The 18847-nt window shown below is 42.8% G+C and overlaps 1 protein-coding gene across 2 annotated transcripts in view; it reads left to right on the top strand.

Annotated features, from left to right (window-relative positions):
- Positions 1–18325, top strand: part of PTCH1 (patched 1) — a 112616-nt gene extending 94291 nt beyond the window's left edge. For both annotated transcript variants that reach the window (XM_082241493.1, XM_082241492.1), the window contains exons 18-24: positions 181–461; positions 2340–2477; positions 4144–4286; positions 8345–8444; positions 11544–11798; positions 13545–14076; positions 15459–18325. In XM_082241493.1, coding sequence (XP_082097619.1) covers positions 181–461; positions 2340–2477; positions 4144–4286; positions 8345–8444; positions 11544–11798; positions 13545–14075 — 1448 coding nt within the window. In that variant the 3' untranslated portion in view covers position 14076; positions 15459–18325. The remainder of the gene's footprint in view (positions 1–180; positions 462–2339; positions 2478–4143; positions 4287–8344; positions 8445–11543; positions 11799–13544; positions 14077–15458) is intronic.
- The last annotated feature ends 522 nt before the right edge of the window (positions 18326–18847 follow it).

Below are 18847 nucleotides of genomic sequence, written 5' to 3' on the forward strand. Positions count from 1 at the left end.
GTACTGCTTCTGCCGCATTTTCTTGGTGTATCTGAATGTACCATTTAATGCAAATTAATCCATGTTGATATTCTGGCACCAGAGAGCCAAACTGCTTCATTTGTCTGTTTCACTCTGTATTCTGATACACTGTTTTCCAGCAAAAGTTTGTTTAAGCGTTGTGTTTTTTCCCCTTCCCAGTCCCAGAAGCTGAGCCTATTGAATATGTTCAGTTTCCTTTCTACCTCAATGGACTGCGCGACACTTCTGACTTTGTGGAAGCTATTGAGAAAGTGAGAGCAATCTGCAATAACTACACCAACCTCGGGGTTCCCAGTTACCCCAATGGATACCCGTTTCTCTTCTGGGAACAATATATCGGTCTCCGTCATTGGCTCCTTCTGTCCATCAGCGTGGTTCTGGCGTGTACGTTCCTGGTGTGTGCCCTCTTCCTTCTGAACCCTTGGACAGCTGGGATCATTGTAAGTGTTTGCTGAAGCAAAATTCCTTTCAGCATAGCTCTTGCTACAGTCAGGAAGGTTTTGTTTATGTCTGGCTACTGATGGGGTATGCATATTGCATCATTCATGATATATTTATTCAACTTGAGGGGGTAGGGTTCATGAAAAAGGTATATAAGCCTTAATAACCTTCATCCTTTGGCCTCCTCTATTTGCTTAAGTTTAAAATAAAAATAAAAGTGTCTAAACTTTTGCCCTCATTCTGATACCTAGAGGCAAAAGAAAGAGAAATTATTAAATGATTTTTTTTAAAAGCGTCTTATTATTCTAGAGAGCTAAGTGATTTTTTGCGTCAAGATTTATTTTTCTCATAAGCAATTCATTAGTACGTTCTGGACACAAACCTGTTACTTTTTCTTTTGGAAATTAATCTTGTGGACTTCCAAGTAAATAGCTGAAAAATAACAGTTCGCTCTTACGCTTGCTGTTTTTGCAAGCAAGTCCCAAGGTTTTCAGGAGCCCAAGGCAAGGGACCCGAGATGCTCCCCAGAGTGAAGTCCTTCCTGACATTTCTCTGGAGCTGGTTTCTTTGTTGAGCTCTGGAAGTGTTCACGGCCTTAACACAAAGAGCCGCACAGGATTTCAGGGCCCACCATCTGACTGCACCAGTTGCTCTCTGCTGCTGGCTTGATCTGAGGATTCCTGTGCAACTTCCTCAAGAGAGGACCAGTGTGAAAAATTGCCTGGACCCCCAAAGTTGGGTTTCATGGGGGAAGAAGAGTGCAAGGCAGGGTTGCAGGGTGTAGGAAAAATAGTCTGATGAATGTAAATTGTATAAACTAGTTTTTTATATGTTCTGGAAAGCGCTGGTGATCTTTCAGCGCACGGGCATTCTTTTTCAAATGGAATGTTGATGTTATGCTGTCTAAACTTTACAAACTTCCCCGTAGCTTGTAAAAGGGCAGAGGTAGAAAGCAATTACCAGGTTTTGTCCTATAGATGTGTGTACAGCAGGTATGTTAAAAGGCAAATGTTTAGTCTGGAGTAGCTTTCAAAAGTCATAGGCTGTGCATGTTATCATTCACGAGTCATTAGCTTATAAAATAATTTATTGCCGTGCCTATAGGGGGGTGGAGTTTGCTTTCAGAAAAGGGATTTTACCTTTTTAACTGAGTCTTCAGGCTTTCTCCTTCTTCTGTTTCGATGCCTTTTTCGTGTTCTCTACCCCCTGCCTCTAATTTTGTTTACGAGGTAGATGAAAGAAGAAAAATAAAAAAGCCTCCCCTTAACTTTAACTGTTTGCTTTGTCCATGCCAATCCCCCCAAGTTCTTCAAAGCTAAGAGGCCCTTTGTAACCCGACACCCATCAGCTGATTATGGCATTCACTGTTTTCCATGCATTAACTACTCCCAAGTCATCTTCACTTACTCTGTAATTTGGTCAAAAGGTTGTCTGGGTGGGTGGGTGAGGGGAGCCCACATGCTATATCTTTCCTTGCGTTAATCACTATACTGGGACTACGTAAGAGGAGGTGGAATTCAGGAAAGAAGTGGAGAACGGCCCAAATGATTTCAGGCTGTATTGCCAAACAAGAAGTGAAGCAAACCTGTATACTTCGATTTCTGCCTGGCTTCAAAGAAAACTATTAACTCGTGGTTTTTGAAGAGCCTAGACATTTATTTCAGTAATTAAGAATAATAAAATACCAGTGGTTCACCTTTTCATTCTCCCTTTCCCTCTCCGTTCTCCAGATGTTTTGGACTACAACTCCCATCATCCCTTGCCAGCTGGCTGTGCTTGTTAATAATTGTAGTACAAAACATCTGGAAGCCACCAGGTTGGTTTGCTGTTCTGTATATAAGAGGGAAAGTTGCTAATTGCCATTTGGATCTCTTTAGGTGGTGGTGCTGGCTCTGATGACAGTGGAACTCTTTGGCATGATGGGTCTTATTGGGATAAAACTGAGTGCCGTGCCTGTAGTCATCCTGATTGCTTCTGTTGGAATTGGAGTGGAGTTCACTGTTCACATTGCCTTGGTAAGTGGAAGCTGAATATCTCATTTTGTTCTTTGATAAACCCCTCTTTTTTTGAAAAAAAAATGCTCCCTTCATGCCCAAAAATATGCCTTGCATGTGGACAGCTAGTTCCTCCAAATGGAGATTGGAATACAGTGGTACCTCTGGATGCGAACGGGATCCGTTCCGGAGCCCCGTTCACATCCTGAAGCGAGCATAAGACGTGACTGCACGTGTGCGGGTCGCGTTTCGCCGCTGCCGCGCATGCGTGTGACGTCATTTTGAGCATCTGCGCATGCGCGAGCGGCGAAACTCAGAAGTAACGCACTCCGTTACTTCTGGCCCGCCACAGAGCACAACCCAAAAATATTTAAGCTGAAGTGTATTCATCCCGAGGTATGACTGTAGAGCTCTTCCCCATGTATTCCTAGTTTTCAAGGAATTTTTTGATGTGGAAGAATGGAGCATTCAATCATGTAGACTCCATCCACATTCTGAAGCAATGCTCTAATAGGGTGATTGTACACTTCCTTCTTTCTGAGTAGAAATACTGTAATAAAATTACAAAAATTACAAAAATTACAAAGCATTAATACACCCAGCTTCTTGCCCTTGTCACCAGAGTTAGATATGGCCATGCAGACCTTTGGACTGGTACCTGGCTTCCGTAACGAATTTTACACAGGTAAATGAATTGAACCTGAATCTTGACAAGAGGGAGATGCTGTGGTTTGGTAGTGCCTGGGTCCAGGAATTAGGTGAATGGCCAGTACTTGATGGAGTTGCACTCTCCTTGAAGAAACCGGTGCATAGTTTGGGGGTATTTCAGTATTTCACGTTGTCACTGAAGACTTGCATGTTGGTAGTGACGCAGAGTGGTGGTACCCGCAAAGCTCTCTGCAATAACCACATGGGCAAAAAAAGTCACCTGAGAACATCGTTACACCAGGTGAATGACCATGTGGATGGCCCCACTCACCTGTCAGACTTTGGCTTTGAAGAGTAGGGGGGATAATGATCTGGCCTGCCAGTGAGATCCGTGTCCTCATCCCTATGCGAGGGTAACATCCCCCCAAGCTGCTCCCCATGCCAGCGTGACCCCACCCGGAGACTGGGCCTTTTTGTAATTTACAGAAGGGGCAGCAAACAGTCTCTCCATCCGTGGCTTGGGACTTTTCATATTACCTTAGAGGTGTTGGAAGCACCTCTGCCTTAGCAACTTCCAAACCACCAGCACAAAGTAAGAAGTTGTTGGTTATTTATTATCGCTTTGTTTTTACTCTAGAGCAGAAGAGAGGCACTTGTGGCATTTTCTGCCTCAGCAGCCAAAACAATTTGACTAGCTTAGGTACTGCACACCTTGGTGAGGAGGACCACATTTTTTGCTGCTGCTTCAGGCAGCGAGATGTCTTGGGCTGACTCTGCTGCAGTCACGGGGCTTAACCTCCCAGGGAGGGTTGAATTCTGACACCTCTCACTTTACAGATTAAGCCTTCTGATTGATTACAAAATAAATGTCTGCCTTAAGCCTCGTTAGCCAGTTATTCATATACGTATAGTAAGAAGAACTGTCAATTGCCAATTGTCGTTGTAGCATCTTTCCTCTCCTCTGGGGACTCCCTCCCCCTTAGGAATCCTCGTAAGCTGCTCACACTATTCTGATGGCATGAACTTCATTCTTTCCCAGGCCTTTCTGACTGCCATAGGAGACAAGAACCGCAGGGCTGTCCTTGCCTTAGAACACATGTTTGCACCTGTGTTGGATGGAGCTGTGTCTACGCTGCTCGGTGTGTTAATGCTTGCAGGATCCGAGTTTGACTTTATTGTCAGGTAAAACATGTGTGCATCCTGCCTCTCCCTTTGCTTAATTAAAATTAAATGAATGTAGCAGAGCCTCATTTATCTGACTAGGCAAGGGCGCCTATAATGGTTACTGGATAATCTGAAATTTGGTTAAGAGAATCACTATTTCATTGGGATTAGACTATGATGTTGAGCTGTGCTGGAACACTCCAAGTGCAAGTTCCTCTAGCTCAGAGTTGCCCACACTGACTGGCAGCAGCTGTCCAAGGTTTCAGGTAAGGGATTTTCCCAGCACTGTCTGGAGATGTGCTGGGGAACTTTGATCCGTTTATATGCAGAGCACATGCTCTGCCCCTAAGCTGTGGCCCTTTCCTGATCACATAAGTGAGGTTCCTTTCATGGGAATGCTGTCATGCTTCTCCATTTACCTGCTGTGCATGATGTGTTTGCTTATGCCATGGTTTCGTTTTTACTCTGCTTTATTACTTTGCTAGTTTCATTTTAGTAGCTGTTTCTATTGCAAGTACTGGATTTTGTTAAAAATAATTTTAAAAGCTTCCTGCTCAGAAAAGGCCTTATGCAGCCTATAGTTTGTTCAACAGCAACATTAAGTTATTCCCAAAGAGTGGTTAGCTGGAGGCGACCTTTAACCTAAGCACTCTCCCAAACTATTTACATGCAGAGTACTTTGAGTGGAGAAGCCTGAAAAACTATAAACATCCTGAAACTGAAACTCCCTTTACCTCACCCCCGCCACTGAAGATTATAGAACAGTTTGGCTGACCAAAATGAAAAGTTCAGGGTAGAATGTGAGCAGGCAGGCACCTATAACATCACGGAATGTAACATAAAATACACAGTGAAGCCTGAAGGCCTTTCTGTCTGAAGCTAAAGGGAGCCTGTTTTCTTGTGGCTTTAATTAAGAATGTGAATACAGCAGATAAAAGCGTAGAGCAAGTTTTTTTTTTCTCTTTGGGAGGGAATTTGAGAGGGGTGATGAAATGGATCCTGTTTTGCTCCAAACAGTCTGTGCAAAGTCACTGAGCAGAAAGGCAAAAAATGTTGTCTATTTTGCAGAATTGCAGGGCAAATAAAACAAATCAAAAGAGCAAGTTAGTAGGAGCTGCAATTAAGGCAGACAGCAGCTAGATTGATGAGGATGAATAATTAATACAAATACCAAAAAAGGTGTGTAAAGTTGTAATAAAGGGGGGAACTGCAGTGCGGAAGCATATATTATTGTAGTTTCTCACGGCTTTATGAAATCATAACCTCTTTCTAATCTGCCTCAACCTATAAACTAGTATACACCTTGGTGCCACTGCAACCTCTCCAAGCCCACAATTTCCCTCACCTACTTAGTACCTGCACCATGCCTCCTGGTGATCCATCCCCAGCCCCACTTTGAGAAATGATGACTCTACAGATCAGAGTTTGGCTCATGGAACGAAGTGCTCTTGGGTCTTAACTCCCCACCCCCACCCAAACAGCCACCTGCACCCTTTGAAAATCTGCTCTGTTCAGGGTGGGGGGAATCTGTGAAACAGCATGAAAGGTGGAGACATGGGCTTCACAGAGAAGGGGTAACTGGCAAAAGGGGAGAATGACCCTCTGCTGGATCCAAATGGAAGGATTCCTTCCATAAATCCTTTTGAACCCAACCTAGTGTGCTACTGCTCCCTCTGGGTGACTGAGTGTGTATATGCACGGTAATGAACAGCTGGAGAAAGTTTGCAATCCGTCAGGCACTGCTACTGACTGTCCCCCATTCATCTCTGTGGGACTTTTGCTCACACTCTGCTCTAAACAAATGGGTGTTACCAGTGCTTGGGTGGATTGCAGCTATGGTCCAGTTAGGTAATAAGGATTGTAACACCATTTTCCAATTGGAATTGAACTTTGAGGTGTTTGGTTTTTTAAACAATTAAGCAGCATATAAATTTTATGAAATGAAATAAATGGGTATTTTAACACTTTTAACTTTGTCTTTATTCAATTGGCCTTCTCGTTGTCTAACACAACCAGGGTTTAGCTTCCCTGTTGTTGTTTTTAAAAGATGGCTCTCAAGTCAATGAGCAACACTTGGGCCTTATTTCAAGGCCTGGGGAAGGTGCCAGACTATAATGGCAAGGAGTCGGTTTTTAGCCCAATAGCTCGTCCAGGTAGAGCTTTTGTATACTCAAAGTGGTCAGATCTGTAATCGCCCTGTTTATACTAGAGTTAGACTGATGGGATGCAAATGTCTCCAATGCCTCATGTTGATGGTGTGTCCCAGTTAGTTTACATTAGTGTAGGACATAAGCTAAGCCAGCTGGATCAGGCCAGTGCCCCATCTAGTCCAGAGTTCTGTTCTCACAGTGGCTGACCAGATGCCCACGGAAGCTTGCAAGCGGGACGTGACTGTGGCAGCGCTCTGCCCAGCTGCAATTCACAGGGATGCGGGTGGCGCTGTGGTCTAAACCACTGAGCCTAGGCTTGCTGATCAGAAGAGTGGCAGTTCGAATCCCCACGACGGGGTGAGCTCCCGTTGCTCGGTCCCCGCTCCTGCCCACCTAGCAGTTCGAAAGCACGTCAAAGTGCAAGTAGATAAATAGGTACCACTCCAGCGGGAAGGTAAACGGCGTTTCCGTGCGCTGCTCTGGTTTCGCCAGAAGCAGCTTAGTCATGCTGGCCACATGACCCGGAAGCTGTCTGCGGACAAACGCCGGCTCCCTCGGCCTATAGAGCGAGATGAGCGCCGCAACCCCAGAGTCGTCCACGACTGGACCTCATTTTCAGGAGTACCTTTACTTTTACCTTTACTGTTTTGACAGTGGAGCTAGAACCTAGCAATTGTGGCTAGTAGCCACTGACCCTCCATGATTTAGGGTTTTTTGGTGCTAATGCGGGGTAGAAATTCCTATATGTAATCCTACTGTAATAGCATGACAGTTGTAGCTTTGCACGTTAATAAGATTTGATCTGTTTAAACCATTGGCAAAGAGGTTGCCCCCTTCTGCCCCTTTCTTCAAGCTGTTGCCCAAGACCCAAAGCCTTGAAATCCATTAGCTTTAAAATGCATCTTTGAGCTTAGCCTCTGTCATCCCCCCCCCCCCCAAATGCTGGATACCCAACTAGCAAGGCTTTCCTCTTGCTGGCAGGTTTACCACAGTATTCATGAAGGATACCAGACCTTAGCCCTCAATGGTGGGAAAGGACAACCACTCGTGCACTCTCCTCTTCTTCCATAGTACTTCAGCCTTTATGTTTGAATTGGCTGACACAAAACAAGAGCATTCAGAGATGCTAAATTGTTCAACAAAAGATTAGCCTGCAATGCAGCTCTGCTATTGTAGAGTGCTCTTTCTCAGTACAATGCTCGGGCTCACCATAGAATGCCCTGCATTTTCTTTGCAAAAAGCTGGTTCCTGTGTCTAAAAAGGTTGCAATTTGAGCTATTTGGTAAAACTGGAACTCACAGAATTCAAGGCGGAAAGTTGTGATTAATGAATGGCAAGGGAAAGCTTTACCTGATACACTAGAGATTTAATTAGAGATTCTGCTGTTAGACGCAGAAGCATTTCACAGTGGATTAGCTGCTGGGAGAAGTAGGCTTCTTTCTCCTTCTAGGCTAAATTGTTTAAATTCTACACCCTTCACTTCATTTGTTTGCTTCTGCTGCTTTCCCCCCCCCCTTTTTTCTTTTTTGCTAATGGGGGCCCCTTTTCATTGTATTTGTGCTTTCAATCTGTTCAGTCATTCAGTTCGCATTCCATATTTTTGTGTTTGTGTAACACATTCATAAATAACATTACATGCTGCAAGATTTCGATAAATTAACAAGCGTTTTTTCTTTCTTTCTTTCTTCCCTTTTTGAACTAACACTTTGGGTTGTGGAATGTAGCCTCTCTAATCCAAAAGGTAAAAAGAAGGGGGGGGTTGAAAACCCTGCATACTGACTTTGTACATTAAAGAAAAAACATTGTTGAGTGTTAGTGTGTTTGTTTGTTTGTTTGTTTGTTTAGTAAAAGGTGTTTCATATTTTTGTTTACAGTTCTAAATCATATTTTCGGATTTTTAACACATAGTATGTTGAAATATTCCAGGTATTTCTTTGCTGTTTTGGCAATTTTAACAATCTTGGGTGCTTTGAATGGACTGGTGCTACTCCCCATTCTCCTTTCCCTTTTCGGACCATATCCTGAGGTCAGTATTGTATTACTTGCAAATTGTGGTTGTTCTTTTCACTGCTACTAATTATTATGTTATGTACTTTACACTTGTGCTACTTCTAAGTATGTTGCACTGTTATTTGGCAGTTTGGTGCAGAAAACAGAATTTTTCGTTGCATATACATTGGAGCATCTGAAATCTGATGTGCTTGTGCAAATCTAGCTTCTTTAACTGTTTTGTGCTAAAAAGCAGTCTAGCATGGTTGCTGACCTCAAGAGCATGACATTTGCCATCAGGCGAAGAAGACAACATTCTTCCTGATATCCAAATCCATTCATGTACTTTTTTCTCGCAGTATCACAACAGACCACCAAGAAACACTACCTACTAAAGCTCAGAAACTATAAACTACAAGTATGGGAAGTGAGATACCCCCAAATTTAATTTGCATCTATTATTGGGTGCCACAATCTGGCCACTCTTGTGGAGCTCCTTGTAGGCAAGTGCTTCCCATTTCTTCTTTATGGGCAGGGGAATGCTGTGTTCATGCGTTATAAGAAAACACCTGCACCATACACCACTTAAAAAGTCATGGCTTCTTCCAAAGAAGCCTAGGATCTGCAGTTCGTAAAGGGTGCTGAGAGTTGTAAGGAGACGTTTATTTCCCTAGTTATTGTTGTTTAGTCGTGTCCTATTCTTCGTCACCCCGTGGACCAGAGCACTTAAGGCACTCCTGTCTTCCACTGCCTCCCACAGTTTGGTCAAACTCATGATAGTAGCTTCGAGAACATTGTCCAACCATCTCGTCCACTGCCGTCCCCTTCTCCTTGTGCCCTCAATATTTCCCAACATCAGGGTCTTTCCCAGGGATTCTTCTCTTCTCATGAGGTGGCCAAAGTATTGTAGCCTCAGCTTCAGGATCTGTCCTTCCAGTGAGCACTCAGGGCTGATTTCCTTAAGAATGGATAGGTTTGATCTTCTTGCAGTCCATGGGACTCTCAAGAGTCTCCTCCAGCACCAGAATTCAAAAGCATCAGTTCTTCGGCGATCAGCCTTCTTTACCATTTCCCTCAGAGAACTGTGATTCCTAGATTGGTTTAACACAGGGTATTCTGGAAATTCCCTACTTTGTGAGGGGAGTTGGGATCTCCTAACAACTCTCAGCCTGAACGTTTACAGTTCCTAGGGTTATTTGGAAGATGCCAAAATTGTTAAAAGTGGTATAACAGTGCTTTAAATGTGCAGGTTTGGCTGAGATCCCCACATGTGTGTGGAGTATTCCAAAACAGAAAGCAAACCCTTGTGCCAGTGCTAGGAATGTCTGTCTGATTATTTATTACATTTCCATCCCACCTTGCGCTGTCTAAGAAGCTCAAGGTGCCCACCATATCTGATCCTCACAGCAACCCCCATGAGCTAGGTTAGGCAAGGTCAATCAGTGAGCTTCATAGCTGTGGGGGGCGGGGATTTGAACCCTGGTCTCCCAGTGTACCACACTGCCATTCATTCAAGCTGATCACCCCCAATAGAGTGCTTATGAGTAGGATTTGGGCCTGCTGCCAGCAAGCCATATTAAGGTTACCAGACACCCCCGTTTCCCAGGGACAGTCCTTGGATTTACGAATCAGTCCCCATACAAAATCTATTGAAAAGTGTCCCCGGATTCATTGAAAAATATCTGGTAACCTTACCATAGCTGTAAGCTGCTCCTGCTGCCACCACCCATTGCTTCCTCTGTCACAAGGCCCCATGATAATTTATCATTCAGGCAAGGACAGGTAGAGGTGGCTTTTGGTGGTTCCAGGCCCCAGCCGAGTGCCCAGTTGAGTTCCAACATCCTAATGGGGGAAATTACACTCAGCACATGATTCCCAGAGAGAAAAAGGCTCCTGGAAGACCTCTTCAGTAGAAATTGTGTGTTGTGTATCATTTGTCCCAGGCCAATTTGTGGCGGGGGAGAGGGGGCGGCCAGCAAGCAGCTGAAGCTGTCGCTTCCCTGTCTCAAAGTGAGTTGGGACGGAGGACGGGGGAAGCTGTGGCAGGCCCCTGGTGAGCAACTGCAATGAAAGTTTGCAACGCCTTTGTTTGTGTTTAAATAGTCCTTTTTGGGCTCGTGCCTCCCTTTGGATCATACATGTGGAGTCATGAATTCTGTGCTAAATTAATGCAAGCTAAACAGATTTGCCCATTTCATTCCATTCGCGTGTTTGTTTCCGCTGTCAGCATCATACCATTCCCTCCACCCCACCCCAAGAATTGGTTTGCCCTCAGCCAAGAACAGTTTGTGGGATGTGGGGTGGGGGACATAATGTAGATCTTTTGCAACACACTATGGCACAATTAAAAATCTCTATTTTGTGTGCCCGTCCACCAAACCTCAGATGACAGAGGGACCCTGAGCAAGTCTTCTGTGCTGAATAGTGCATTGATAGTTACGCGTGGAAGGAGGGAATCCTTAGGGCAGAGACTGTGATCTACTCCCAGTATAAAAAACTGGCAGTGATCTACCCATTGTCACTGGAGGGAGGAGGACTGTGCGTGGGGAATATCTAGTGATATTTTGACTATTACAATCCTCCCCTCTTTATCTTCATTTAACGATTCTGGTTCGTATTTGCTTTTAACATACATTACAACCCCCTCTTTTTTCTTACATCAGATGCAATGAATTCTTCCACTAATAGAGTTGTTGAGCTTTTTGGGGGAAGGATTGCACAGAGTTTTTTAGCTTTCCCCCTATAACTTTTTGTACACAATAAGAATCCCACGATCTACCAGGATCAGCCAGGGATCTACCGGTAGATCACAGTCTACTGGTTGGACATCCCTGCCTTAGGGTATTCTGGCCCCAGGCCATTTAGGGCTTTAACAGTTAAGAGGCTATGTACTAGACTTGGAAATCAATTGGTAATGTAGATTAGAATAAAAAATCAATTTAAGACACAGTTTGATAAAAGGTATTAAATGCAGACATTTCATGCATGCTTTGATATTAGAAACATTTTAAAAATGGGAGCAGTTTTACTGTAGTTCCTCTCCGAAGTGATGGGAGCTTATTTCACCAAAGTAACATTATTTTCTCCAGATGCTTCTACTGACACCCACTAAGAGTTTTTAAACCGTCATTCCTAGGTTTCCCCAGTCGATGGAAGGAGCAGGTTACCTACGCCATCTTCTGAGCCTCCCCCAAGCATTGTGAGGTTCACCATACCACCTGGTCATGCACAGAATGGGTCAGATTCTTCCGATTCTGAGTACAGTTCTCAGACCACGGTATCTGGAATCAGTGAGGAGCTCCATCAGTATGAGTCCACTCAAAGATCTGGTGCCCCAGTCCGCCAAGTAATTGTTGAAGCAACTGAAAATCCAGTATTTGCCAGATCCACTGTAAGTAACCCAAATCTCTGTTTCTCTTTTCCAGCTTTCATGTATAAATCTAACATTCCATTCCTTAACTAGTTTGATAGGTGCTGCAACATAGATGTAGAGCCACATTTCTCAGATTGGTGCATGTCTTAGGCTAGAGTCCGGTCTGAAACTTCAAGCCTGTGACAGTAAGATATCCAGGCTGATCTCCCAAACATATGACCATAATTTAGGGAAGATTCATTTTCCTACATGCACACACACACACACACACACACACACCAGTGCCCAGTTTCTCTTTGGAGTTGCATACTTAAGGAACATTTAAAAAGCAAATCACCACTTGCACAGGGATAGTCACAAACATTCCTATTACCAAAGGTGCCCTTTTTACAGTAGCCACAGTTACGGAAATGGCCGCAGCAGCTTGTTCACACTAAAGTTTATCTACACTGTTGCATATCTTGGCACATGATTTCAAGGAGAACATAAATGCTGCCTTTCTGAAAATTGTCCCTTAATTTTTGGCTTTACTTGATGTGAACCTCAAAAGCATTTCAGGAAAGAATGGGAAGTGTTGGTGCCAATTCAGTACTAAAAAAGGAAATGTAGGCATAGTTCTTTGTATCACATTTCCCCCCTATTTGCAGATTTTCGGGATATGGGGATGCGTTTGATACAACTCTGGTAATATTGCCTCTTTTGACAGAAGGGCAAGTTTGTAATCTGGCAGGTTCTGTCACACCCACCAAGTTTCCTTGGTGAAATTAATAATGTAAAATAGGTTGGCTTGAAAAATAAGAAAATGAATCTTATCAGAGCAAAGAATGGCACATAAACCACCAGTCTTTTTTATTATTATTTCCAACTCTACAATATCTTTATTTCATTTAATTGTTATAACATGGAATATGTGCTCTAAGGTATACAGAAGATACAGTGGTACCTCGCAAGACGAATGCCTCGCAAGACAAAAAACTCGCTAGACGAAAGGGTTTTTTGTTTTTTGAGCTGCTTCGCAAGACGATTTTCCCTATGGGCTTACTTCGCAAGACAGAAACGTCTTGCAAGTTTGTTTCCTTTTCTTAACACCGCTAATACAGTTGCGACTTGACTTCGAGGAGCAAATCATAGAACGCGGTGTGGTAGCCTTTTTTGAGGTTTTTAAAGACTTTGGTGATTTTTGAAGCTTTTCCAAAACTTTCCCGACACCGTGCTTCGCAAGACAAAAAAAATCGCAAGACGACAAAACTCGCGGAACAAATTAATTTCGTCTTGCGAGGCACCACTGTACAGTGTAAATTATTACATTGATAAAATTCCTGTTTTCCATTCTGTGTCTATCTCATTCTATTTTTGTGACTTCCCTCCACCACAACACGACATCCTTTAATATATTTTGAACTTGTCATTGTGTAATATATATTAGTTACTTTGGCCCCCCAGAACAATCTTACAATAATTTTTTTCACTCCTTTGCGAACTTAGTCCATGCATATCAATAAATTTGTTTTGGAACAATGTTTTGTCATATATTCTTCTAAACAGTTCCATTCCTCCTTAAGTTTTTGATTCGACTGAAATCTAATGGCTGCTGTCATTTTAGCCAACTTCACATAATTTGCTTAAACCAATCCTCTATTGAGGGAATCAGTCTTTTGCCCCTTCAAGCAGCTTAGCCACCATGTTCTTTCTGGTTGTGGAGGAGCTACCATCATTTGTTGCCATAGCCTTATTAAAGATTTCCGTGCCCCATTTCCTTCCCAGGTGGTTCAGCCGGATATAAGGTATTATCAGCCAAGCCCAAGATCACAGGCTTACCAAGAGTCTGGATCCCAGCAAACCTGGCATCAAAATAAGCAGCCCAAAAGGGAACCAAGGGAAGGACTCCGGCCACCCCCTTACCGGCCACGCAGGGATGCTTTCGAAACGTCTACTGATGGGCACTCCTGCCCTAGTAACAGGGACTGCTCCAGCCAGAGAGCTCGTTCTCAGAACAACAGAAACGCAGCCTTCACTGCCACGGGCACGTCGGTGCCTGCGTACGGCCAGCCTATCACTACTGTGACTGCCTCAGCATCAGTTACTGTCGCTGTGCACCCTCCAATGCACGGCCACAATACTCGCGGAGGAGGCTTTCCATCCTACGAGGGATACCACGAAAGCGACCATGGACAATTTGAGGACCCTCACGTGCCTTTCAATGTCCGGTGTGAGAGGAGGAACTCTAAAGTAGAAGTAATAGAAGTGCAAGATGTTGAATGTGAAGAGAGAACTCGCGGCAGCAGCTCAGATTAAGGTAAGGGTTTCTGCAAGATCTAGAATCCCAGAAGAACTTTTCCATGTGGAGAAGATGATTGTGCAGTTGTGGAAGGTTGTATGGTGTTAAGAAATCAGAAGGCTGTCAGACACATAATAATTTTTAGGGTTATATCATACAGTTGCATGAGGAATTGCATGATTGTACTCTTATTGGTCAAGGGACGCGGGTGGTGCTGTGGGTTAAATCACAGAGCCTAGGACTTGCCGATCAGAAGGTCAGCGGTTCGAATCCCCATGACGGGGTGAGCTCCCGTTGCTCGGTCCCTGCTCCTGCCAACCTAGCAGTTTGAAAGCACGTCAAAGTGCAAGTAGATAAATAGGTACCACTCCGGTGGGAAGGTAAATGGCGTTTCCGTGCGCTGCTCTGGTTCACCAGAAGTGGCTTAGTCATGCTGGCCACATGACCTGGAAGCTGTACGCCGGCTCCCTCAGCCAATAAAGCGAGATGAGCGCCACAACCCCAGAGTCGGCCACGACTGGACCTAATGGTCAGGGGTCCCTTTACCTTTACCGTTACACTTATTGGTTACTGGAAATTCCTTGTCTGTGGAGAGCTAGAATATTGGGGGAAAGGCTTCTAAGATATTCTATCAAATGTGGTAGCTTTCAATAGACAAGGAGTCTTTAATGTGGGGGAACAGTCAATCATGCTGCCCAACACCTAAAGTGCTACAGTCCCAGAAAGGTACTAAACTTTGTGTTTCCGCTTCCATTTTCAGCTGACCATGCTTTCTCATTTATGTTTATGTGCAAACACAACCTAGGAAGGACAAAGAAGCAGTAGATACATAGAACGGGAAAGTAGATGGAAGAAAGGTTTTCACTATTAGAGATTTTAATGGTGGAAAAACTAAACTTGAGAGACTTTACTTTTGCCTTTATTATTGCTTTTGTTAGGGACATCTGTGAAAAGCTAGGATATGCATAGTTTAGTGTAACCTGCCTTAGAATAAGTACACAGACTGAATTGCCTGTGATTTCCTTTCTTCTGTAAGATTCTAAGGGTAGTGAACACAGGAAAACTCAAAATCCAGATATGAAATGATGTTCATTTCGTTCAGATGCTGGTGCTAACTTGACAAAAGCTGAGACTCACATCTGCCTGTTGTGATTGTGAACCTGGGCAAGCTAGACATCCAGAAATGGAAAAACTAAGAATTAACAAGGCCCTTAAAAAAAAAAGGACCTGTTTAAACCATTTGGCCACAGGAAGTCAGTGACATGGCTGGGAAAGGAACATAGGCCTCATGGCTTTTAATTGCAGAACTTGTCAGATGGCTTGGGGCTGAGGTGATTTATTTATCTTTGCTGAACTTTAGGTGAACAGTGGGGCTCCTTTTTTTGTCTCTATTTGTACAGGGAAATAACTGAAGCAAAGAAGAGGCCAAAGATGGGGAACCACCTCCTCTTTCCAGAACTGCTTGTAGAGAAACTGCCTGAAGTTATGAAGAAGAACAATCCTGCATCAGGGCAACAGCTCACCATTACTGTAACCTATTGTATTATTTTGTGAAATATTTCTATAAATATTTAAAAGATGTACACATATGTAATATACAAGAGAAACCGTGTAAAGTAGTATAATCTGGAGTTATTTTGACTCCTGTTTAACGGAGTGGGGACTGTTTTGTTTGTGCTCTGTTTGTACATTGATCTCTGTGCCACAACTAAGCTTAATCTAGTCGTAAATTTCAGCATATGTTTGCTGCTGCTTAAAATATTGTATAATTTACATGTATAATTCTATGCAAATATTGCTAATGTATTAGGGTTTGTTTGTTTTTGTTTGTTTTGTAAAGGTACATATGTGTGTGCGTGTGTTAAAGTATTTTTAAAATTTCCATATCACGGCCCTGTGGTAGTGATATGTTTCTGTTAACTTTCAAACACGCTATGCGTGATAATTTTTCTTTTTCTGTTTTTTCCCCCTTTTTTAAAAAAACGAGCAGAAATGAAGAGCAGTGTGTTTAACCTTGATAAGTGTAGCTGTGGGGGGGGCGGCTTTGTGGTGTGTGTGTGTGTGTGTGTGTGTGTGTAGTTGTATACTGTAGTTACTTTATGGAGCACCCACTAGCGGGAATTTCCATCACGTGCCCCACTGAAATTCTTCTTTCGTGTTCAAGTATATGGTTCTTGTGCTGTGCTAATCCAATGGGTCGTGTGCAAGAGATTTTCTCAGAAGTGTGTGCTTACTGTTCCTTGACCTTGAAAAACAACCCACGGTGGCTAAGGCTCCAATCTTGCACATGTATACTTGTGAGTAGGTTCCAGTGAAATTAGTGGGACTTCCATGAGTGGTATTCAAGCTGAAATCAAGTTAGTCTTGACTGATGGAGTTCATTGATTTCAATGGTCTACTCTGGGTGTGCATGTAGCCACATGTAGAATTGCACCTAACTTGGTAAAAAGAAAACTAATGAAAATATTCTAAGAGCTTAACAGCTGCTACTGACATTCATCAAAGAGCAGAGATAAAGGAGAAGCGTGGACAGACTGGGATTAGCATTTGTGGGTTCTAGTTCCTGTTGTACCAAATTTGATTTTAGGGAAACTACCTAATCTGCCTATACCTCTTTGCTCATATGTACTATGGTTAGAATTGTGCCTCTCAGCGGTGATGAAGGTTTTCATCCCCAGTGAATCATACGACAAGAACGCATAATAAAGTGTTGCTTGAAGCTAGAGGCTACTGAAAGCCTTGGCGTGTGCTAATTGCATAGATATGATTTTTTAAGAGACAGTTCTTGCTACATTCTGAACCTAGTACAACTAATATAGTTGCCATAGTGCCGTATGTCCCCATAGTTTCAGAAAACTTCAGGTAAATAAAAGGCGGCTTCCATTCAGGAAGTAGTTGAATTGGTCTCTTAATACCTCCAAGTTATTAACCCTGGGAGAGGCACAGCCCTGTTTTGATCATGCTTGAACTGGAAGGACCAGTGGTGGAAAGAGAGACTTGAGCCAGAAGGCACCGCATTGTTTCAGTGGTACATAAGCTACTGTTTAGAAGGGCACCATAGCTCAATCTACAGCTCCAGCTTCCTGTCCAGCGTGAAAAACGCTTGTGACAAAAATTGGGCCCTAGAAGTGTCACGATGTCAGACAATAAAACAAGGACAAAAGCTCTGCAACAGAACAGGATGCTACGAATTGCAAGCTACCTTTCACTGCCAAGAGTTGCAGCGGCAGAGGTCATGGTGGCGCCCCACGGATTATGCTTTGGGGCCACTCACTCTGCACTCTAGCCCCATGATTATTATTATTGAAACAGGAAGAGAAGCAGAAAGTGGAAAAGGCTTTGATGTTCAATAGCCCCTTCACCTTAGTGTGTGTGTGTGTGTGTGTGTGTGTGTGTGTGTGTGTGTGTGTGTGTGATCGTGATCCCCCCCTCTTTTTTTGTGGGGTGCCTGCTCCTTGGTGCATAGTATAGACCATCTGTCTTCTTGTCACATTGGCAAAAAGAGATCTCAGTGGCTGGCTGTTCTGTTTTTTGTTGTTGTTTTTAATTAAAAACTTTAATTTTTGTTGATATTTATATTTTTGTATCATAAGAATGTTTTCTTACAGTATTTGTCATGCCAGTTTATAACAAACACAATGCAGGGATTTTATTTCTATTGGAAACACTATTACAGCTATGTTTCTACTTTTTAATGGAATCTTTATTTGTATAGAATGCTTACTAATGTTAAATAGGAAGAGAGTATATAACATTTACATTAAGGACTCATTTTGTAGCTTTTTAGAGTGAGGAGTTAAAAGGAAAAAAAATATTCAGACTGGGTCTCATTGCCTGCTTTGTTTTGAGCAGAAATGGGTTGTGTTTCAGTTACAAAGATAAAAGTATGCCATATAATTTATTTATATGAAAATTTATTTTTGTAGTGTATATAGTAGCCCTCAATTCTTTTGACAGAATTATATTTTTAAAGAGTTTATATGTAATGATGATACCATTATGTTTTGGAACATTACTGAGACATAAATACAATGCACATTTTTAATTACAAGTCCCATTTGCAAACAAAGAAAATGTTAACAGTGTTAAAAGAGAGTGTGGATATCCATGTCATTCTGAACTGTTTTAGTTGCCATTTTGCGATCTAGCATGGTTCTCAATTTTAAATCATGAGTGAAAATTTGTACAAACTCTCTAAACTTTAATGTTCAAACACTGATAGAAATTCTAACATGAATAAAAAATATTATAACTTATTGGTTACGTATTTAGTTGTTTGTGGAATGTTTATTTAAAACACAGAGAGTCGTATCGTTTCATTTGAGTCAGGCAATGCAGCAGAAACAATGCTATAGACAACCTTCTTAGATGATGCAAATTGTTAGGTTAAAATGCTATTCATTCATTCATTCATTCATTTCTATCCCACCAAGGAACTCATGGTGGTGTACCTAATTCTCCACCCCACACTTATTTTATCCTCACAACAACCTGGTCACCCAGTAGGCTTCATGGCTGAGTGGGAATTTGAACCCGGGTCTCTCATGTTTTGGGCCATCTTTCTAACCACTACACCACACTAGCTCTCAGTATTAAAGTAGATTGCCCAAGTGCACAGCCAGAACTTTGTCACTGATGGACTGAGACTGCTCTGCTCATCAGAAATGGAAAAGAGAACATAAAAGAGGAGGCCTACTGCATCAGACCAAAGGTTTCTCTTGCCCAACGTCCTGTTCTCACAATGGTCCACCAGATTTCTATGGAAGAAGAGTTTGGATTTGATATCCCG

Source organism: Podarcis vaucheri, assembly GCF_965113315.1.
Source record: "Podarcis vaucheri genome assembly, chromosome: 11".
NCBI classification, from domain to species: Eukaryota; Metazoa; Chordata; class Lepidosauria; order Squamata; family Lacertidae; genus Podarcis; species Podarcis vaucheri.